The sequence below is a fragment of the Schistocerca nitens genome, chromosome 3 (assembly GCF_023898315.1).
Source record: "Schistocerca nitens isolate TAMUIC-IGC-003100 chromosome 3, iqSchNite1.1, whole genome shotgun sequence".
Lineage (NCBI taxonomy): Eukaryota > Metazoa > Arthropoda > Insecta > Orthoptera > Acrididae > Schistocerca > Schistocerca nitens.
In genome coordinates, this window is record NC_064616.1 from 858,773,960 (window position 1) to 858,798,385 (window position 24,426).

Sequence of the window (24,426 nt, forward strand, 5' to 3'; positions counted from 1 at the left end):
TGAAAGAGCACATTGAAGGCCCCTGTGAGGGGAAAGACTTGTCTGTTGAAGTGATAGAAGAAGAAACCGGAGTCGATATAGAAGAGATAGAGGATCCAGAATCAGAATCTGCAAAAGCTTTGGAAGAGTTAAAATCAAATAAGACAGTGGGGATAGATAACATTCTATCAGAATTTCTAAAATCATTGAGGGTATTGGTAGCAAAATGACTACTCGCATTGGTGTGTAGAATGTATGAGTCTGCCTGTATACCATCAGACTTTCATAATAACATCATCCCCAGAATTCCGAAGACTGCAAGAGTCAACAAGTGTGAGAATTATTGCACAATCAGCTTTACAATTCATTCATTCAAGTTATTTACAAGAATAATATGCAGACATATGGAAAAGAAAATTGAGAATATTTTAGATGACGATCAGCTTGGCTTTAGGAAAGATAAGGCACCAGAGAGGCAGTTATGAGAGTGCGGTTGATAATGGAAGCAAGAGTAAAGAAAAATTAAGACACTTTCATAGGATTTGTTGACCTCTAGAAACTGTTCGACAATGTAAAATGGTGCAAGATGTTCAAAATTCTGAAAAAAATAGGGGTAAGCTCCAGGGAAAGAAGGGTAATATACAATATGTACAAGAACCAAGAGGGAACAATACATGTGGAAGGTCAAGAACAAAGTGCTTAGATTAAGAAGGGTGTAAGACAGGGATGAAGTTCAGGAATTCTACTACCTAGGCACCAAAATAACCCAAGACAGATGGGGCAAGGAGGATATAAAAATCAGACTTGCACTGGCAAAAGATATTCCTGGCCAAGAGAAGTGTACTAGTCTTAAATATCGACCTTACTTTCAGGAAGAAATTTCTGAGAATGTACGTTTGTAGCACAGCATTGTAAGGTAGTGAAACATGGACTGCAGGGAAACCAGAACAGAAGAGAATCGAAGAATTTGAGATATGGTGCTACAGAAGAATGTTGAAAATAAGGTGGACTGATATGTTAAGGAATGAGGTGGTTCTCCACAGAGTCGGCAAGGAAAGGAATATATGGAAAATGGAGAACACCGACAAGAAGTGGTGACAGGATAGTAGGACATCTGTTAAGACATCATGTAATACTTTCATGGTACTAGTGGTAGCTGTAGAGAAAGACAGAGATTGGAATACTTCCAACCAAATAATTGAGGACTTGTGTTTCAAGTAATACACTGAGATGAAGAGGTTGGCACAGGAGAGGAATTTGTGGCAGGCTGCATAAAGCCAGTCAGAAGACTGATGACTCAAAAAAGAAAAGGAAACTATCAGTGAGATTTATAGGTACATATTCCCCTCTTTTATGAAATATGAATATATCCAGAACAGGATAATTCAGAATGGTCTGGCTTTTAATTTTGCATTTGTAAAAGCCATTATTGTTCACTTACTGGACTGAGTTGTTAACAAATTTTGTTAGAGAACAGATGCTGTTATGTTTTTTGTTGGTACTGCTAACACCAAACTGTTAAAATAGGTGCATGTAATTACTTCCTGTTTAAATTATGAATGATCCCCAAAACCAAATACTGATGGAAATTTGTAAAATATGTTGACTTGAGTTCTTTGTCTTCAAAATTAGTAAGTATTCTTATGGCAGAATTTACTGAAGCTTGTGTATTTAAAAGATACAAAAGATAAAAGAAAACCAGTTACTACCTTTTACAAAATGTTATTTCTGTCTTACTCTGTTGATACTTCTGCATTGATCAAAAGAATAATTCCTGAATCTTCACAAAAAAATGAACTAATTATGCCTCAGTAAACACTAAGTGCAGTAAAATGCAGCACAACAATGTGAATAATAGTAATAGAAATGATTATTACCTTTAAACATCTGTGTATTCTCTTAAAAATAATCATTGAAAAACTGTGCATCAGTATTTAACTAATATTCATTTTCCACAGGCGTGAATTTGGCCTTGAAAGGTTTGTTCCTGTTTCACTCATAAGTACAATGAAGAGGAAGGAGCTTCGTAAATTGATTGGCCATTTTCTTAAACTTAACAACAATCTTTCTCCATCAGGACAGAAGAGTCTTACAAGTTTGCAGGCAAAGCTGTATTATCTGAATATTATTAGTGAATTGCCAAGCTATGGAGCTAAATGCTTTTCAATAAATGTAAGAACATTTTTAATTTTATATAAATAACTTACACATGTACATGTAAGTGGGGTAGCTGTTCAGTACCTAATTTTCAAATTATAGCGTTTTTTTTAAATATTCTCTGTAACAATATTGTGATAAGGAAAGTTGCTACTCACCATATAGCGGAGATGCTGAGTGGCAGATAGGCACAACAAAAAGATTTTACCACTTAAAGCTTTTTGCCAATGGCCTTTGTCAACGATACACTCTCTCTCTCTCTCTCTCTCTCTCTCTCTCTCTCTCTCATGCAAACGCTACTCACACACATGACTGCAGTCTCAGGCAACTGAAACCACACTGCAACAGTGTGGTTTCAGTTGCCTGAGACTGCAGCCGTGTGTGTGAGTTGCATTTGCATGTGTGTGTGTGTGTGTGTGTGTGTGTGTGTGTGTGTGTGTGTGCGCGCGCGTATGTGAGTCTGTTGTTGACAAAGGCCATTGGCCAAAAGCTTTAAGTGTGAAAATCTTTTTGTTGTGCCTATCTGCGACTCAGCATCTCTGCTATATGGTGAGTAGCAACTTTCCTTCTCATAACCTTCATTGTTGCTTCGAAAAAATCTCTGAAATATGGTCAGTTATGGCAAAAAAAGTAATATGTGCATTTTTTATACAGCTGAATTTAGTACACTTGAGTAAACTGTAATGGGGAAACAAACAAATTCTGATCATTTTTAAATGATGTTGTTTATAATATGATATTTATAATATAATTGTAGTATATTATGCTTATTATAAAACAAATAACTAAACAGAAAGTGAAGTAAAAACTACAATACTCTTTGTTTTTCTTTTTAAGGACATGAGTATTGAACGTGTTATTTTAGTCAGCCCTAAATTTGGAATCAGTCAGATAACAGGTTTGAGGAACAGTGTTGTAAGTATTAGTATTCTGTATTTGATATTTTATTCATTATGTAGATCTGTTTTGAAATTTATTTAAAGCAATACAAATTGTTACAGCCTGTTCCACTGGCTGACATAGAGCAAATGAGCCAGATCACAGTAAAGCAAGAAGATGAAATAACTCGCTGTGTCAAAATTCATTTTCCAGAGTCAGATAAAAAGGTAAGCTACATCTGTTGATATGTTGGAACCCCAACTACTACAGATATAATTAATATCTAGCATTGATTATATGCTCCCATAATTCCAGTGACTTTGATTTATTATATTTTTACAAAGTTAATTTCCCTAGTTTGAAATCATAAAAAGATAGTTGTGCTGCATAACCATTGAATAAATTGAGTTCTTCCTGTGAGATATTATGAGTATCATGCACTCAAATACGAGGTTAATCCCAAAAGTAAGGTCTCCTATTTTTTTATAAGTACTTAGACCTGTTTATTTCTACAATGTTTACATCAGTTTACAGCTTGAACATTTAGCTATTTTTCTTCCTAATCATAATTTCTCTAGATGCATTTTTGTAGATGCTGTGGCAGTTTTTGTATGCCCATGTCATACCAGCTCGCTGCCATGCTGTCCAGAAAGTTATGAACCTCTTCTTTCACCTCGTCGTCGTAGCTGAATCGTTTTCCAGCCAAATGTTCTTTTAACCTAGGGAACAGGTGATAAGTCACTGGGAGCCAAGTCAGGACTATAGGGTGGGTGGGTGATTATGTTCCACTGAAACTATTGCAGGAGATCAACGGTTTGTCGAGCGATGTGTGGGCAAGCATTGTCATGGAGAATGTGTACGCCCTTGCTCAACATTCCTCTTCTCTGGTTCTGAATTGTCCGTTTGAGTTTCTTCAGAGTCCACAGTACCTGTCAGTGCTAACTGTGGTCCCAGTGGGCATAAAGTCGACCAGCAATACCCCTTTCCGATCCCAAAAAACGGTTGTCATGACTTTACCGGCAGACTGTGTTTGTTTGAATTTCCACGGCTTTGGTGAAGAAGGATGTTGCCACTGGCGTGATTGTTGCTTGGTATCAGGTGTAAAGTGGTATACCCAGGTTTCGTCACCCATGACAGTTGAGTCCAGAAAGTTCGGCTGCAAGGTGGTAAAGAAATGCACGGGAAGCATCAACTCATTGCCACATGTGGTCCTCAGTCAGCATGGGTGGCATACATCTTGCGCACACCTTCTGGTAGTTCAATGTTTCTGTTAAAATTCTGTGAGCGGTGCTTCGGGAAACCTCAGGAACCAATGTGCAGAGATCATCCAGGGTGATCCACCGATCTTCACGCATGCTTTGCTCAACCTTCAACACTCTCCCCTCAGAAATTGATGGTCTCCCGCTCCTTTGTTCATCGTGAATTTCAGTCCGACCAGCTACAAACTCTCTATACCACTTACAAATATTTTTGACATCCATGTTTGACTCACCATACACTTCCGTCAATTGGCGATGGATTTCAATCGGCACAGTGCCTTTTGCATTCAAAAACCAAATAACTGTGTGCAATTTTCACTTGGCAGTAACATTCAATGGGAGCTCCATTCTCAGTGGCTGCCAATCCTAGGGTGAGTGCTTCAGTGCGGAGTGCGCATGTTTACACACAGCGTGTGAAGAACTCTCCAAAACAGTGTGACCAACTGCCACACAAACAGAGTTCTGTACTTATAAAAAAAATAAAAGACCTTACTTTTGGGATTACCCTCGTATTTGAGTGCATGATACTCATAGTATCTCACAGGAAGGACTCAATTTATTCAGTGTGAGAGTTATTATCCATAGAAATTGTATAGAGAGTTAAGAATTAATTATAGTTTCCATAGAGAGTCTGGCCTGAAAAGCAAGGGGTAAATTGAGAGAAGCAGCTAAAGGCTTTTACATGCTTGAGTTGTGCCGGTTGTTCAGCAGTGAAAATCCTGCTGGATATTAGAGACGCACGAGCTTATGTGTCATCCATTCTCCATCTAAGACATTCACTGTGCTCCATCTGATCAGATGATTTGGGTTTCGATAGACTTTGTTCTGACCCATCTTCTTGTTAATGTCACATCGTATATATCAGCTAGTCAGTATGCATAGTTGAGGAATATTATGAGGAACACTCTCCACCACACACTATATGGTAGCTTGCACAGTATGTATGTAGGTGTAGATGCAGATGTAGAACACCAATGATACGTATAACTCTCACAATCCAGTAGGTTTTTCATCATGGTACATTAAAATTCTGGGGGTATTCAGTGGGACTGTGGTGGAATAATTTGTTTACTCAGGCTGCATCTTACTGGGGCAATGCTGTAAAAGAGTCTTATCCACATTGCAAATGATCTGTTTATCCAAGATAGTGAATTCCATAGGATCTGGGATGAAACATCTTTAAAGCCCAATACCAACATGAATAGTGATTTCTGTGAACAGTTGTTAGTGTCCAAAGGCACAGGGATTTATCCCAGTTGCCTTATTATATGTTAGGCAGATGCTTCTTCACCTTCTCAACCCACAGAGTGGGAACAGAAGAGGGGTCTTTCCCAGGTATCTTTTGTATGGTGTTTATTATATTTTCAAATTTGTTTTTGCATTGGATAAATAGTCAATCCAGACAAAAACTGTTCATGGGGCATTGCATGTCATGCACAGTGTTGAGAAAACCAGTTTTCATTCTTGTTACACTCAAAAAGTTGCTTTGTGTCCCTAATCTATAACTGCCCATCAGATTAGTCTGGCACGATATTCAATCCAATATTTATAGTTAAAGAAATCAGTCTTTCCAGCAGTGATGGGTTAAAGCATCTGCTACATGATGTTGCTTCGTAATTTGATCAAAAACACCTGTATTCAGACACAGCTGCAAATATTTGTTTTTGCTGTCACAGTCAATAAATATAACTCAGACTAATATTGCACCAGACTGAGTTGAGGCTGCTCTATTTCATTTGACACTGGATATTACACAAAACATTTCATGAGCATTCCATTTTTGGTGTACATATTATAAAAGTGAATTAAAAAAATAAGACGAATTTGTTAGTGCCCACCTACATAGGAAGAAATGATGATCACAATAAAACAAGAGAAATCAGAGCTTGTACAGAAAGATTTAGATGTTCATTTTTTCCATGCACTGTTAGAGAGTGGGATGGTAGAGAAATAGCTTGAAGGTGGTTCAGTGAATGCTCTGCCAGGCTCTTAATTGTGAAATGCACAGTAGTCGTGTAGAAGTAGATCCACATAAAATGCTGTGCAATGGTTGCAGGGAAGTTTGCATATAATGTGGTTGCTTTCACATATGGCCCTACCTTTGATGAAGTAGGGCTACCTGGATTTTCCATCAATGTAGACTGTCTTGTCAGCGTTTCCTGGGAAAATAAAATCTTCACACTGCTACTCTTTGGTTTGTAGATTCACATTTTCATTAAATGCATGATAGTCAGTATAAAATTATAGTACTATGATTAATTTTTTTAATATTTCATTTATTTGTTTGATTATTCATTGACCACACACAGAGCTTTGTTCTGTTTTGTGTAAATATCTTACCCTGAGAGATTAGTCACATGTGTGAGAGTTGTGTTTGCATTAGTGTGTGTGTGTGTATGGTGTCTGTTTCTGCCAAAGGCCTTGTTGGTCAAAAGCTCACTTTCTGACAGTTTTTTTGTTGTGCCTATCTGCGACTCAAAGCCTCCGCTGTATGGTGAGGAGCAGCTATCCCTTTCATAATATTGTTATGTTTGTGATCTTCATAATTTGTGATCTGGTCTGACCATGGGTATTTTTGTCCCTTTCCTTTTAGCTTTTCTAAAACCTGTGACACCAAAAACCCAATCGTACATATGACATTGCATGATTTTGTAGATCACCTGTGACATTTGCCTGCTTTATTTCTTTGTTGATAGTCCTCAGTGTCGATGTACTGCATTGTTATAGTGGCTGAAAAATGGGGGTGGAAGTTCAACACTGACTACTTAAAATGATGTAGTCGACAGTTGCACAGTTGCATTTCACACTTATTTACCTTCGCTGTTCACAGGCTCGCAATACTGCACAGTATAGGGCCAGTTCACTATTGGTAAATGTGGATAAGCCTCATTAATAGGTTGCAGGCAAACATCAGCATACTGCTACAATAGTTTGCTGTTGAACATCTATGAGCAATAAAAACCTAACCACACAGTTCACAGTTCTTGCAGAATAATAATACGGTGCATGTGACACTATTTTTAAAATAAATTAAACAGATATTGTCCTAACACACAGCCAATTTGATGCATTGTTGTTATTCTAACCAATACATACTTCCCATCTGAAAATCGGCCTTGGAATGACTGACTCAGGACCAAAAATTGGTCCTTTATATATCCTCTTAATTATAGGCACTCAAACTATACATTGTTCAATGCTTAAGTTACTGAAATTACAATTAAAACATAACTCATTCAATTAACTGAATATATCAAAAAATTCTTTCTTTTCAACATTTTCTTCTACCACAAAGCTTAAGCCAAATTATTTGTTTAAAGAATGAAATTAACAGATACAGTTATACAAAAAATACTTTTGACAAACCTGGTAATTATTTTGGAATTAATTAAGGGCTGGCTTTGCTAATATGTTTTCGAATAGAGCCAAATAAATACTTTAAGAATCCTAGTAGTTCTTCTTCCAAATGTTTATAATTATTACAGAATTTATATCTGTTTATAAGTCAACAATAGAATCTAAGTCACAAACAATTACTGATTTCACCCTATAACAAAGGTATTAACTAGGAAAGATCAAAATAAATTAGGAAATTAATTACATACACATAACAAAGCACAAAATTACATGTGGTGCTATATTCCTTAAGACTGAGGGCCAACCTTTCACTTTTATGGAAATGCAGATTATACTCATGCATGTTAATGGTAATTAAAATTAAAATAAAATGAAATGAATTTAAGGAGGCAGATGGCGAAACAAGAGCGGACGTAAAGAGACCCCAGCTTGCTTCGTCACACACCCCTAATTTAAATTAGTATTTTGCTCAGCCATCATGGGAATGTTTTCATTATTATTATTATTATTATTATTGCAATAATTGTTGATTATATGTACCAAGTGAGGTTATACAGTAGTTAACCCATGAATAGTGAGAGTTCAGATTTGCATCTGATCATCCAGATTTAGGTTTTCCATATATCACATAAATTGGTTAATGTGCGCACTAGATGGTACATTTTAAAAAGACTTGGCTGATTTTTCTGTTGTGTCTTTCTGAAATTCAAACTTGCTCTCTGAGCTTTATATTAAAAGGAAACTGAACACTTATTTTCCTTTCTTAGAATATATGGCATGACACAAATCCCCATTCTCGTATATGTTGTGAATTGCACAATTCTGTGTTGCATCTTCGTACTTGTAAAAACTTCTTTTTTATGCTATAAACTGGTCTTTCTGTCTACAGGAACTGGTGTTAAGTTTAGACGAACAAGATGCAGCAGAACTTGTGCTTGTGTTGCAAGGTTATTACAGATTGTTGACTGGTTTGGAGTTACCTATAGAGAGAGACATTATACCTACATGGGTTGATGATGCAGGTTAGTTTTACAGGCAGCATTTTATTTCCTTCTTTATCAGAAACATAATTTATGTTTACAAAAAATACTCTTGAATCGTTATCCATGGCTGATAGGTCACTAAATAATTATTCACTTTGCTGTTCAGAATTGCTTTACTGACAAATCATCAGAAATATCAAAAATAAGAGCAATGTCTTCATACAGAGTATAAAGTCATGTACATCACCCATCAGCATCAGAACTTAACTGAATTCCACAATTTTTGTAAATATTAGTGTTACACTCCAGGCTTGTTAAATTTAAGTTCCAAACTGATGGGCGATGCACATGACTCCATACTCTGTATGAAGACTTTGCCCTTATTTTTGATATTTTGGATGATTGGAACTGCCTGAAACACATCAGTAAATCACTTCTGAACAGCAAATTGTTTAGTGATCTGTTCAGCAGTGGATAAAGATTCAAGTTTACATAATGGTTGCATGCCTCCCACACAACTTCATGTCATGCCTTAAGAAAAATATTGTTATTAATTACCATCATTTATGCGACTGCCATTCTGTGATAGATTTAAGCTCTTAGCAATAATCCACTGTATATCACTTTGTAAGTGGATTGCAAGGGGAGGGATGTGTTGATTAAGCAGCTGACACTTCTTCAAAAACCTCTATACAAGAATCACAATTGATGGTATCACTATTCTAGCACAGTAATGCTTACATATTATTAGACAAGTCCACTTGTTACATTGTAACTATCAAAACAACTTATTTTAACCTGTTCACGTGACACACATGCACTTACCCATTGCTCTGATTTGCTGCGAACAACAGTGGATGCAACAACTGATTTTATTTTTGCCTCTGCGTAATACCCATAAAAACATTGCCTTATCATTATAGCTTACATCAATTATGAGACAATCTGAACAGCCCTCTTAGAATGGATGCAGATGATGATTTCATTTAGTCACCTCACCAGAAGGTCAAAACGAATTCCAAAATGATTTAGACAAGATATTTTTATGGTCCAAAAAATGGCTGTTTACTCTCAACAATGAAAAGTGTTAGGTCATTCATGTGAGTACTAAAAGGAATGCGTAACATTTGAGTACCACCTTAAATCGCACTAATCTAAAAGCTGTCACTGTAACTGAGTACCTAAGGATTACAATTATGAACAACTAAAATTGGAACTGCAGATAGGAAATGTTGCAGAGCAGGTGAACCAAAGACTGAATTTTACTAGCTTAGATGATATAATGGATCTACCCAAGGGACTGCCTACACTATGCTTGTTCATCTTCTTGTGATGTCCCCCTTACCTGTTGCTGATGTTATATGCGGTGTTATGCATCTTTAAGTGGCTCCTCCCACTTTATTCCCACTATAACATTATTGATGACCAGTTCCAGTTTATAGATAAGTTTACAGAGCTAAGATATGTACATCTTTCTTTCATATACATGTCCCGAAGAGAACTAACCCAACCATTACCCATTCACAGTATTTGTTGAACTTCACAGTGGCATAATGTACAACATAGAAGTAAGAGTGCACACAAAATAACATGTAGTACAGTCACTAGAATTCATAATGTCCAGTTAATATTAGTGATGAAACATCAACATTCTGAGATTACAAATACACCAGTGTCCAAAATAAAAGCAACAAACAGAAATTTTGAGAAGTTACGTGTATTTTGCCACAAAGCAGTATGAACAGGTGATAGTAAAGTAGAAACAATGTAAGGGATACAGACCGTAAACAACTGCAACATGCATAATGGTAGACAAATATGTTCTTCGTTTTTTCCAACTTAACAGATTTACACACCCATTCCGACAACTGATTAATGTGCTCAGTATGGGGTGTAACCACCTGTGGCATCAGTATAGGTCTAACAATGATGGGGCATGCTGTAAATGATGTCATTAATCCCATGTTGAGGCAATAACGCCCATTCTTCATGCAGAGCTGCTCGCAAGTCTCAGAGAGTGGTTGGTGGATGCTAACGGGATGCAACCCGTGTGCAAATTATTCTGTTTCCGAGAAAATATCAATCACCAATGCTTTATGAGGTCAAGCATTATCACCCATCAGTACAAAGTCTGAGCCCACAGAAACTCACAGCAACCCCACAGGAGGTCACGAGATCTCATGACAATACTTGACAGCAGTTAAACCTTGCTGATTCATCCATGTAAGTTCATGAAGAGGTGTTTGAATGTTCAACATAGTACCTGCTCACATCATTAGGGACTCTATATCAGTTTCTTTCCACAATGTTTGGGTTCCAAACTCGTGTTCTACATTCCCTCCAGATGCAAATCTGTCAAGAATAACTCTCCAGATCAAATTGGGACTCGTCTGTGGAAAGGACATTGGCCCACTGTTCAACCATCCGTGTTGCATGTTGATAACTCCACTGTAGATGTTCCATTCTGTGAATTCACATCGGAGGTATACATACAGCAGGTCTCCGGCAATAAAGGTCACTATGCAGAAGCCTTATTTACTCCGTTTACCTCAATACAATTCGTCCAGTTGTTGCTGCGAGGTCAGATGCCAGGTACTGTGTGGTCTAAGGTGGTACAATTGTTCCCTTACAGTCAAATAACAGTCCTCTCTTTTTGATGTCACACGTGGTCAGCGCTGCTCTGGTCTTCAGGATATCATTCTGGTCTCTATAAACTGTCGCCACATCAGTAAAATAACAAAATGATTCACGTTAAGCCTTTGGGCCAGATCAATTTATGACTATACTGCTTCCATTCCTCCTGTGTCCCCCCACCACGTAGAGTCTGGTATGTGTCTTCACTGTGCCATACGGCACCATCTATGACTATACACAGCGATTGTGGATTTGGACTACCCAGAAAATACTAACACATTTGATAGGTGCCTTATGTCAACATTAGTGTGGTTGTTCATGGACCAGAATACTATGTTCCATGCAGAACATGACCATATGGACATCTATTGACAGTTTGTATGATTATATCCTGCGTTAGACACAGGATGGGGAAACAGTGGTTTGTTGCTTTAATTTTGGACACAGGATGTATAATACATGGATGATACACACATTGTGTCAAAACACAGATTTTCACATGAGATGAGATGTCAGGTGTTGGATAATTAGCCTTGGACTTTGACCCTAAGTGACACATTCATGTTATCCATCTGCTGGCCAGTCACCAATGTTCTATACTGAAACTGACATTTTGGCATAATGTTAGTTAGGCACAGATTCTTTCATAATGATACTGGTGTATTACTCAAGTATTTGGAAGTCACCAACTTCAAGCTGCGTAGATTTTTAGTGTTTACTTCCCAACCACAGACTCTTAACACAATCTGACATAGAGGTGTGACATACATGATTCCGGGGTGCAGAATGTTGCATTGTCATTAGCCACTTCTATGTCATCTCATTGTCTCTGTAGAGCTGTACCATGGAAAGCAAGGAGAGGATGTTGGTTGGTGGCCAGTGTCCTCATTCTATAACACAAACTGCATGCAATTAGTAACTGGGTTCTTTATTCATAAACAAAGAGCTACTTAACTCAAGTTTCAATGTGCTGTGGTGCAAGCTCTCTTCTGAATAGTCCATGTAGCCTCACTGCTGTTGAAGTAGAAGTCTGCTGTGTTCACTATAAGGTTGCTATGTGCTGCCTGTCTGTGCTAGAGCTAAGTCTGTGGCTTCGTTCCAGTGACACACTGGAACTCTAACGGCGTACAGACTTGAACTAACTGGCATTACAGGCTCGAACTAACTTGCTAAACTGGCCTTTCGGTCCACAGTGGCGATCCTAAATACTGGCAGCTGAGAGGGCGTTGGTGGCACGTTTCCAGTGAGTCTTGTTGTTGGCCTCTATTGATACTCTCGTAACCTCTTATGCCCCATGGTGTGCTGGCATTAGCGTACACTAACACACAAACTCTCATTCAAACTGATATGATGATGCTATCCAAATGCTTACCTATTGCAGATGTGATTTTTGGGAATGGGTGACTATTTAAAAACAGGCATAAGAACATGGTGTGATTTCTGAGAGTATGTAATGTTTTGAAATTTGTCTGGGTTACATTTTACAGTATCACATAGACTTGAATATTTTACTGTTATCTGGTTTTTGAAAAATGTTGAAGGTTAGTAAATTGTAAAAGTATGTGGAACCTTATTATGTATCCATAGTCTGAAATAAAGTATATACAAGTATGGTATCCATTTTGAAATAAATATTTTATGATCCTAAATTATTTGAAATCTCAGATAATGACTGAATTAGAGAGGTGTTGTCTGATTCATAGAAAATATAGCAATAAACATATGTTTTCAAAGTTCAGAACCTCATAGGCATTAAAGCAAAAGAGGTAATTGGAATAGTGAGTGTATAGACATTTAACGTCAAGTATTTCACAAGTTAATTAGTTTCAGAAAATTTAAAATATGTTCTTCGAAAGTTGGAAATGTCTGCTTTTGAATGGGCTGTAGCAGTACTTACTGTATTGCCCATTGGCTCAAAATACCTTCTAATTACAGGACTGTGTTGTTACTTAAATTACTCATAACTTTTAATTACTCAGGCCTCTAGTAAAATCAACTGCATCATTGTAATCAGGAAGATAAATATAAACAACTAACTTATAAATTTAAATGTAATTCTGCATAAATAACAATTTGTAATATGCCTGTACATGTTGCATGTGTAGCTGCATGAGGTATAGAATGTAACAGCAAAAGAAATTTAATTATCCTTGGGAGCAGAAAACATAACAGATGGAGAACTTTCCAACTTGCTACACCTTATCACTCATTGATGTTGGCTTCTGCTTGAAGTCTGTTTGTCACAAATTGCAGTTTACCATCAATGTTCTTTTCTCATACATTATGCACTGCCTGTTACTTTTCCACACATTTTGTAAGTTCACTGACACTGTTCCTCACTTCTAATTATCCATTCATTCCAAATTTCTATGCCACTGTTTCTTATGTGTATGAGCTCATTTCATCATACCTAAATAAGTAGATGTCTTCACACGGAGGCACCATACGCAACATAGTGTGCCTCGTAAATCTCTTATGAGTGAGATACGGTATAAGAGTTTCTCATATGCATGAGTCCTTGTCAGTTGTGGCAGAGTGGAACAACTCCTCAGACCAGGGCATCATATTTGATGCCCCCCTTACCTGTTGTTGATGTTGCATTTCGTTTTATGTATCTTGAAGTTTCAGATCTTGATGTACTGAAATGATGATTTGGAAACTGATACTATGAAGGATAGTGCAAAAATGATGTAGACCAGACAATAATTAAATTTCAAAGTGGCTCCTCACACTCCATTCACACACAACATTATAGATGGCCAGTTCCAGTTGATGGATCACAGTTTATATGGTAAAATGAGCATATTTTCCTTCTTAACCATGTCCAGAAGAGAACTAATCCGTCAATCACTAAGAATCACAAAATTTGTTGAACTTCACAGTGGCATAATGTACAGTGACAGAAATATGAAAGTAATAGTTAACACAAAATAGCTTGTAGTATGATCACCAGAATTAATCATACTGTCCAGTAAATATTAGTGATCAAATATTAATGCTTTGAGACTACAGGTAACATACAGGAAAGTTACATACATGATGTCAGTGCACAAATTTTCACACGACATGTTAGGTACTGGATAATTAGCCTGGATCTTTCACTCTAATCAACATTGTTATAATAATAATAATAATAATAATAATAGCTTTATTCAACATCGAATGGTACACTGCACATGTACAAAGAAACAGTAATGATTAAAGTTATTTGTACAATACACAAGACACATTCTTCTGAATACGTCATTAATTTACAACAAAATTACAATAAGGTGTTTACTTATTTCTGTTCACATAATTTCACAAAGCATTTGTTGTTCTTGATATAAGTATGGTACTCTTCTAATGTGTAGAAAGGGTGTTTTACTAAAAATTTCTTAAGCTGATGTTTCGGTTTAATTGTAGGAAGAGCCATGACTGCTCTAGGCAGTGCATTAGCTAATTTTATACCTGCATACTGAGGCCCCTTTTCGTAAAGTGCTGTTCTGTGGCTGCCAATGTAAAATCTTTCTTTATTTCTAGTATTGTACTGGTGGAAATCAGAATAAGTGTTTGGGTGCAGTCTTTTCACAACCAATATGGCTTTTAGAATGTATGTGTTTATAACAGTTAACACCTCTGTTTTTGGAAACAAGTTGCGACAAGATTCCCTATATTTTGCTCCACAGATTATTCTCACACCCCTTTTTTGAAGAATGAGTAGCTTATCTAGGTTAGCTTTGGTTGTTGCCCCCCAAATTTCAATACCATAGTTCAAGTGAGAGGAGAAAAGAGCATGGTATGCAGTCTTTAGGACTACGGCGTCTCTACAGAACTTGCTAATAGTACTGATTGCAAATATATTTTTTGACAGCTTAGTTGCTAGAGAGTCAATATGTGTGTCCCATTTCAGGTTGCTTTGGATTGTTATGCCAAGGAATTTTACACTAGACTCTTTCTTTACCAGTTCGTTGCCCATGTATAATTTTATTTCATTATTCAAACTACTTTTGTTAAACTCCATCAAACATGTTTTACTGGTGCTTACATTTAAGTGGCTTTCATTAAAAAACTGAACAATTTCTTTTGTCACATTATTACACTCGGCCTCTAGTTCATTACATGATTCCTTTTTACATACAATAGACGTGTCATCGGCATACAGAACAATTTTGGAATTTATAGTACAGTATTTAATATCATTTACCCGTGTGCTGACCAGGCACTGGCTTTCTCATACAGAAACTGAGATGTTGGCATCATGCTAGATAGGTGCAGACTCTTTCATACTGACACTGATGTATTACCCAAATGCTTGCTGATCTCTGACTTCCAGCTGCATAGATGGTTAGCATTTGCTTGCCAGCCACAGACTCTTACACAATCCGACATAGAGGTGAGATATAGATGTTCTCGGGGTGCACACTCTCACTCAAACCGACATGATGGTGCTATTTAAAAACAGACATAAGAACATGATGATATTTCTGAAACTACTTAATGTTTTGAAAAGTAGCTAGGTTAGATTTTGCCATATTGCATAGAATTGAAGATTTTACTGTTATCTTGTTTGTGAAAAATGCTGAAGGGCAGTAAATCATAAAAGCATATGGAACCTTATTATGTATCCATAGTCTGAAATCCAGTATTTACAAGTATGGCATTCAACTTGAAATAAATACTTTATAATTCTAAATTATCTGAAATCTCAGATAGTGACTGAATCAGGGAGAGATGTTGTTGGTTCATAAAAAATATAGCAATAAAAATAAATTGTCAAAATTCAGAATGTTGTAGGCATTAAAGCAAAATATATTACTGAAATTATGAAGGTCCAGACTTTTAATGTCAATTATTTCACAAGTTAATTAGGTTTAGATGATTTAAAATATGTTCTTGGAAATTTGGGAACATCCACTCTTTGATGAGTAGTAGCAATACCTCCTGTGCTCAAAATACTTTCTGATTACATGACAGTGTTGTAACTCTAATTCCCCATAACTGTTAATTACTCAGGCTTCTAGTAAAACCAATTACGTAATTGTAATCAAGAAAATAAGTACAAACAAATGAACTATAAATTTGAATGGGATTCTGCATAAATAATAGTTTGACTTATGTCTGTATATATAACATATGATGTAAGCAGTTGCATTAGTTACAGAATGAAAGAGTGAAAAAAATTTCAGTTATATTAATGGAGAAGTTTCCAACTTACTATGTCTCATTCTTCTGAATTATTGTTGTGTGATTTGGAATCAAGACCAGAAAAGATTGACACAGGTAATCAAAGAAGCTGAAAGAAGGGCAGCTCATTTTGTACTATCATGAAGTAGAGGAGAGAATGTGTCAGATATAATATGCCAGTTGTGGTGGCAATCATTAAACTAAGGTGTTTTTTGTCATGGCAAGATGTTTTCATGAAATTTTAATCACCAATTTGGTCACTGTAATAAAATAAGCAAGATCAGAGTTTTCACAGAAAGATTTAAGTGTTTGCTTTCCCCGCGAGCAGTTCAGGAGTGAAATGGTTTGGTGAACCCTTTGCCAGGCACTTAAGTGTGAATTGCAGAGTATACGTATAGATGTAGATCAGCACAGTATACAGTAAACCATTTTCTAGCAGCAGCATTCTTCTATAAAAGAAACAGAAAAGGAAAATAGAGGGGAACTGCATTTAAGAAAGAAGATGAAAGCTGGTGTGTGTGAGATCATCAGGTCTGTGAAACATTATGTCTAGTAGCTAAGGAAATCACTAGAAAGATTGTGTGTGTGCACATGCTGGTTGATGCTGATTAATGTTGGCATGACATCCATCACATATTCACCTAAAAGCATGAAATAATAACTGTTTATTTATTCTTTTTTTTCTTTTTCTTTTTGCAGCTCCATCATACCACTCACAGCACTTTGTTGTTCCTGCAACGTGGAGCTATGGTACCAAAGAAACAATTAACCATACTGCCACATTTTCTGTGCCACCTCCATACCAGTCACTCCATGTGAGTTTTGTATGACTGAATCAGTTTTGCTTGATTTTCCCCACTGTTTTTGTTGTAGTCAGAATAAAGTGTCCTATTTTCATGTAGCAGATTTTTCATTGCCTTTATAATTATTTGCTTTGCTTGTATATGATGTATTAGCATTAAGTGCCTTTTTTCTTCATGGGCAGATAAAAACCAATGGGCACCTGCTGTCATCCAGAATCAAACCACCACTGACAGACTCTATAAATCCAAATAAGACAGAGTACGGGGTCGATAATAATATGAACAAAATGTAAGTATTTGTAATTTTATAGATAATCGCTATGCAATTTCATAATTTGTTATTTCTTCCTATCTCAGAATTAATTAAAAACTGGAAACTTAGAGCCAAGAAGTAAAGAGATCAGAGTTGATTTAAAATTAAATATTACATTACTGCAGCACAGTTAATCATGAAAATTTTCAACAGTTTTGTCTGCAACACAGCATTATCAGTATCTGAGTATGTGCAACAAATATGACTAAAGTCTGTTCTCAGTGGCCAGAGATAGAGAGAGAGAGAGAGAGAGTGTGTGTGTGTGTGTGTGTGTGTGTGTGTGTGTGTGTGTCTTTTCTATGTTACAAGAAGATCTTTTGGCCGAAAGCTCACTTGTATAGCAGTGTTTTTTGTTGTGCCTATCTGTGACTCAATGTCTCCTCTATATGATAAGTAGCAATCTATCATTTTTATAATATTATAAGTATGACTAAAGGTAGGTCTGGGAGAGTGAGTAATACAAATTTTCATTGTCACATGACTAAAATCAGAACTGTTAAACCACAAACATTCTAGCAATCCTTCTAGCCTTAATTTTCCATTTCCAACCTACACCCAGCAGAAGTTTTCCTGCAACTTTGATCAAGATAACATATAATCCAGTGTCTGCTGTTTTCTTTTGAAATGATTTTCGTGGTCATGACTACTTACTAGTTCTCCATTTTCCATCATTTTATTGCCTGGATCATAAAAATATGCATTTATTGCATGAGTATTTAAAATATGTAAATTATTTTGAAGCACAAAATATGTTTATACTTATGAACATTGTTCTGCCAAGAATGAAAAAGAGAAAATTCTTTATTGTGCTTCCAGGGTCCTCTCCTTCTACATGTAAGAAATTATACAGCAAAACTGGGAAACATCATAAAGTTGATTATGGTTACAGCTGGGTAGCACAGTTTCATAAACATGATCCATCAAATTTCAATTTTTTAATTTTTTCCACAACTTACATACACAAGCTAAAAAAATATTATGATGGGGAAATCTTTAAACTCCTGTATAATCTAAACCCAAGTGAAATGCATTGTGTGAGCATCATTCAGTGTTATAGTATAGTACTATTACTTGTCATCGTTCTTTCTCTCTGTCACTCATGAATTTTGAGGTAGTATTGCATGCCTATTTCAAAACAGGGATTTGTCTGTTAGTGACACATAAATAGTCAGTATGATACTGGACAACTAGAATACTACTATATTGTCAACTATAATAGTTCTTTGATAAACTTGCAAAATATATTGCTATGACAGCTAGCATTTAGACTACAGATACACTACATGAAAAGGCAGAGTAATCAAATGAGTAAGCACAGTAAACAGCTTATATATAGGTTTATTAATAATAGTAAAGTTTCAAGTATTAAGTTTCTGCAAAAGTTCAGTTTCAGTCAAGGGAGGTGACACAGTCATTTAAAACACTGGACTTGCATTTGAGAAGAATTCAGTTCAAATCTGTATCTGGCAATCCTTATTTAGGACTTCTGTAGTTGCCCTAAATAACTTAAGGCAGATACCAGGATGCTTCCTTTTGGAAAGGACATGACAGATTTTCTTCTGTATTCTTCCTCAATCAAGTATCGCTTCACCCCTCATGTTCATTCTGACAGTCTGCATGTTCTTTTTTTTAATGGCAAAATTATCTTTTTTTACACAGAGAAACATAATGAACTTTCACACTGGATGCCATCTTCATGCATAATGTTAGAGTAAAGCACTCTCCCTTATATTTTAAGCAAAAAAGCTTCTCAAGGCTTGTTGTTGCCTCTTGCTATTGTCTGAGAATGTTTATATTATAAAAGTTGGCTTCTCTCAGGCACAGATACTTCAGCCTAAAAAACAAGAAGCTCTTCTTCTGGTTAGTAAACTCATAGAGACTTGGCTAGTATGGTTGCCAGACAATCAACTACAATATATCTTACAACAATCTCTGAAAGGAAGATTAGAGTTCAATGTACCACCTATGTCACTAGAGATCAACTTCAGATTAAACAAGAATGGATAGAGGTATTGGTGGAGTCCTTGTTTAAGACACCATCCCTGCATTCACCTAAGGTGACTCACAGAAATCATACCAAATCTAAAACAGGAAGGCTATAAGAGGATTTGGACACTACTTGTTCAGAATAACTGCATCACCTCACTTGGTCATACCTCCAAATTTCTGGTCAAGTGTAGGCCGTACACAGTAAACCTAACTTAGAGAGAGTCCAGACCACTACAGCTATACGTTGCACCCTGTTTGCAATCATAACTGATGTTTTGAATATCATATTAACTAATTTCAAAACATTGTTGGAAAAGGCTTGATGAAGACATTGGAACAACTCAACAATATGAACCTCAAATTCATTGTTTCTGAGCCGTATTCCTGTGGTCACCATTTTTAACATATCCATCATCTCAATCCAGATTGTTCAGTTTCTACCACTATCAGTGTGGTCCTCCTCCAATGAATCCCTACATAATGTTCTAATTTTTATGTTACTTTATTGCTGGCTGCTTTGCAGATGTAAGTCACACTATGAGTATCACAATGAGATAGCAGAATAATGCTCTATTTTTATCCAGATATCAAAGTTTCAGTGTTTTCACACTGCATTAAATGTATCCTACTTATTGCTATATTCATCTAATGGGATACCTTCTCAATAAAACTCTTGACAGTTCAATAAATTCAAAATAAAATTGAAAACTTCTGTAAATTATAAGATAATTCAGATTCAAGAAACGAACATTTCTGTTAGCTTCCTAACAAATAGCACAGTTAGTTGTAAACAGACCTGTATTGTTGCAGATGTGTATCGTGGGTGAGTGCATTTAGGGGGCTGCAAGGGAGTGGGGGGAGGAGGGTTGGGGGGGGGGGGGGGGGGAGAGAGAGAGAGAGAGAGAGAGAGAGAGAGAGAGAGAGAGAGAGAGAGAGAAGCTAGTGACATTCTGTATACCTTTACATGTGAGTATGTGCCACACAGCAATCAGCTACAAGTGAATGGCCACCTATTCTCATATGTTTTCTGTAGTCTGCATCCTGGAGTTTCCAACATCATAATTATGGTAAATGATAAAATTTTAGAATACTTAGAGGAATTTATGAATGTTTAAGGAATTTTTACATTTTTTGATGCAGTGTTTGAATAATAAATTAAGTCTTCTTTATCTATTTATTCTTAAATGTGTGTTCCAGGACAAATATCCGAAATGTAAATGGTACTGCTGGGCCTGATGGCACCCATTTTCTGCTGGATGATAACAGAAAAGCGGCAAGTGGCCAAGTCATGGACTTCAGCTCTCTTAAATTTGGGTGTGATCTTCAGAGTGTGGTTTCAATGGAAATATTGGAGAGTAGCTCATGCATAGATGCTAGAAATGAAGAGGTAAGATAATAAATCATGGAATGATGGGAAAATTTAAGTCGTCCTGCAAATACTGAGGACTGAAACTACAGATTTTTGTTGAATAATATTTGGTATAGATCTGCTGGGTGCAATAATATAGCATTATGGCCGATACACAGAGAAAACAGTAATCAAATCCTGAGCTTTGAAAACTTTAAAAATAGTTTCTGTATTCAGAGAAAGTCGTTTTTGAAATAAGTGAAAGTAGCGAAGAAAAAGTGGGTGAAAAGCTCTTCCAAATCCTCGATTATGTACTGTTGGAATCTGGATATGAAAGTAACTCTGAACCACACTGGAACTCTAAAATCTGGACTTCCATGGTAATAATTTGCAAATAATCCATTGCTCGAAAATGAAAATTATAAATAGAACAACTACTGGCACAGTTCTGTGTTTGGGAGGAGGAGGAGGAGGAGGAGGAGGAGGAGGAGGAGGCAGATTGTTGTAAAAAATGTAAACAAAGGGTTGGGATAAAAAAAGAAAAAAAACTGAAGGAGCAGGAAAATAAGAATTAATCAGAGAGCCAAACAAATGTAACAGAAGAACAGGGAATGTTGAAAAAAGGGGAAGAGGAACCAAACTGAGGGGGAGAGAGCTGAGAAGAGGACATAAAGTAGAAAGTAATGTAAATAACAACCAGATGAACAGTATTTCATTGTTTCTTCTCTTTTTCCTCTTCTCAAGTTCCTTCATCAGTTTATGACCCTCCCCTAACATCTTCTGTCTGCTGATTAATTTTTCCCCTTTTCTCAACATCTTTCTTTTATTTTTATTGTACTTACTCTTCCTGCCATTATTTCATTGCCACATCTTTCCTAAGATTACTTTCTGGATTTTATCTTATATATTTGATTCATTATTAGTGCATTGAGATTTAACTCTTGAGTAGTATATTCATTCTCATTACCTGCAGTAATGTACCTTGTGCAATGGTGAGTAGGGGGTTTTCCTATTAGTTTGCTTTAGCTACTCATGAAAGAAGTATTTTTGGAATTCTAAAATATTGAGAAAGTTATATTTTTCACTTGTTGTGTATCCAACAGCTCTGCTAAGTACACAGCTGGCCATTAAAACTGTAACACCAACAAGGACAGCAAAAAATGAAGTTTTGCTTATTGTGTATATATAATATAGTAGGAAGAATAAATGATTAAATTTGTAGATCATTTGGGGGTATACAGTGTGCAAAATATAGTACACAGTTGGGAATCAAATTCAATTGAACTTGGGTGATAGATATGGGTATGTCATTCTATTTTGCTTCCTCTCTATGCCAGAGTTTATCAATCATAGTGGCTGGTGAGTGGTGGTGTGCCAGTCTCTTGGCAGCCCATGACAAGATGTTTTTATTGGCTTAGAGTTTTTAAGAATATGTCAGCCAGGGCAGCAGTCAAACACCCTCTATATTGAGGTAGGTCAGGACAGCAAGGGCAACATGTGGCCTTGTCAGAAAATCATGTCATGGAGCCCTCAAAGATAGGCCACAGCCATTGGCTTTAACATGTCAGAAATGTAATGGCTGCTGTCCAAATTACTAACCATGCAAGCCATAGGTGATCATGTCATGCACCCAATGGCACCACACACTATAACACCACAAGCTGGGCATGTATGATGATAATGAATGCTGTCTGGCAATTTTCATTCACCTTGGAGCCTCCACACACAGGTACATCAACCATAATGTTTCATGCAGAACAGATACTTGTTTGTAAAGTTGACATGGTACCACTCCTTTGTCCATTGTTGTAGACAGGCACACCACTGTCATCTCACCTCTCTCTGCTGCCAAATCAAGGGAAACACAACAATGGTTGTCATGTTGACAGTCCGTGGTACTCCAGATGTCACTACCCTTTCTGTGTGGACAGGTGTCTTGCTAAAAATAAGCCCATTCATTACCTGACTCAAAGTAATTGATGTTGCTGTACAATCCTGCACAGTCAAGTGAACAATATGTCTGTTCTCCCAGGCACTAATTGTATGGAGCCTTTGAGATCCTGCATGAATTGAGTTTGGCCCTCCTTTATCCATCAACTCCATATTTGCAGGTCAGTCATGGGATTCCAGGTAGTAGAGCAGCAATATCACAGCATGATAAGCCTCAGTTTTGGTAGGCACAATCCTACAACTGTTGGTATCTGACTTATCCTTCTTATATAAGGCAGAACCTGTTCTTCTTAAACTGTGTTTACACTGAGATTAAAAACATGTTTCTGTTCGCAACATTGTTCCTCCAAAGTCAGCAACACATTGGCAATGATGTTTGTTGTTTGTATTCCTGTATACACTAGCGACAAACATTTCAACATATGTATTTGCATTAAGAGCTATGCTGTGGCAAGTGAAGAGGAAGAATTAATGATATGTGGTGCTGCATTAATAATGCGGGACAAAGTAAGCAGACAAAGGAAAAAACATAGTCATCATTGGTGGAATGAGAGCACTTGAAGACTTCCAACAAACTTTACACATAATTTCAAACCTTTAAAAAAACTTTTTCTTGCTGAAACATCCCAGAAAATGATGAAAGGAGAAAAAGTTTATTGCTTACCATTTTTTCACTGTTCATGCAGTAAAGCCTCAGCATCAGACATGACATTTTAATTTATTTCTTCTTTACTAATGACTCTATTCACAACACGGTTTGCAGACAGTATTCACATACACCACAGAGCGTGGCTGCAGAATTTTATCATTGTGGAACACATATTTGAAGAGATATGATGTCATAGACATTTAGATACATGAGAAACTTGATTTTGCTTAAAATGGAATTCAAATTACCAAAATTATATTCATCTAGTGTTTCATATTGAGAGCACTTGGTGACTTCCAACAAACTTTAAGCATAATTTCAAACCTTTTTTAAACTTTTCTCATTTACATGCTTAACATCATATATTTAACACATTAGTGCTTTAGTAATCTGATGTTTGAAGCTGTTTTATACATGGGAATTTGAGTCTTTAAAGGATTGGGGTTTACTACATCTACATCTACATCTACTTCACATTTAAGTGCTTGGCAGACGGTTCATCGAACCACAATCATACTATCTCTCTACCATTCCACTCCCGAACAGTGCGCGGGAAAAACGAACACCTAAACCTTTCTGTTCAAGCTCTGATTTCTCTTATTTTATTTTGATGATCATTCCTACTTATGTAGGTTGGGCTCAACAAAATATTTTCGCTTTCGGAAGAGAAAGTTGGTGACTGAAATTTCGTAAATAGATCTCGCTGCGATGAAAAACGTCTTTACTTTAATGAGTTCCATCCCAACTCGCGTATCATATCTGCCACACTCTCTCCCCTATTACGTGATAATACAAAATGAGCTGCCCTATTTTGCACCCTTTCGATGTCCTCCGTCAGTCCCACCTGGTAAGGATCCCACACTGCACAGCAATATTCTAACAGAGGACGAACGAGTGTAGTTTAAGCTGTCTCTTTAGTGGACTTGTTGCATCTTCTAAGTGTCCTGCCAAAGAAACGCA

At 36.6% G+C, this 24,426-nt stretch overlaps 1 protein-coding gene across 1 annotated transcript in view; it reads left to right on the top strand.

Moving 5' to 3' along the window:
* Nucleotides 1–24,426, top strand: part of LOC126248886 (uncharacterized) — a 327,353-nt gene that overhangs the window by 278,298 nt on the left and 24,629 nt on the right. The window contains exons 10-16 of the mRNA XM_049950344.1: nt 1,938–2,151; nt 2,974–3,051; nt 3,138–3,242; nt 8,521–8,653; nt 17,114–17,229; nt 17,400–17,506; nt 20,717–20,906. Coding sequence (XP_049806301.1) covers nt 1,938–2,151; nt 2,974–3,051; nt 3,138–3,242; nt 8,521–8,653; nt 17,114–17,229; nt 17,400–17,506; nt 20,717–20,906 — 943 coding nt within the window. The remainder of the gene's footprint in view (nt 1–1,937; nt 2,152–2,973; nt 3,052–3,137; nt 3,243–8,520; nt 8,654–17,113; nt 17,230–17,399; nt 17,507–20,716; nt 20,907–24,426) is intronic.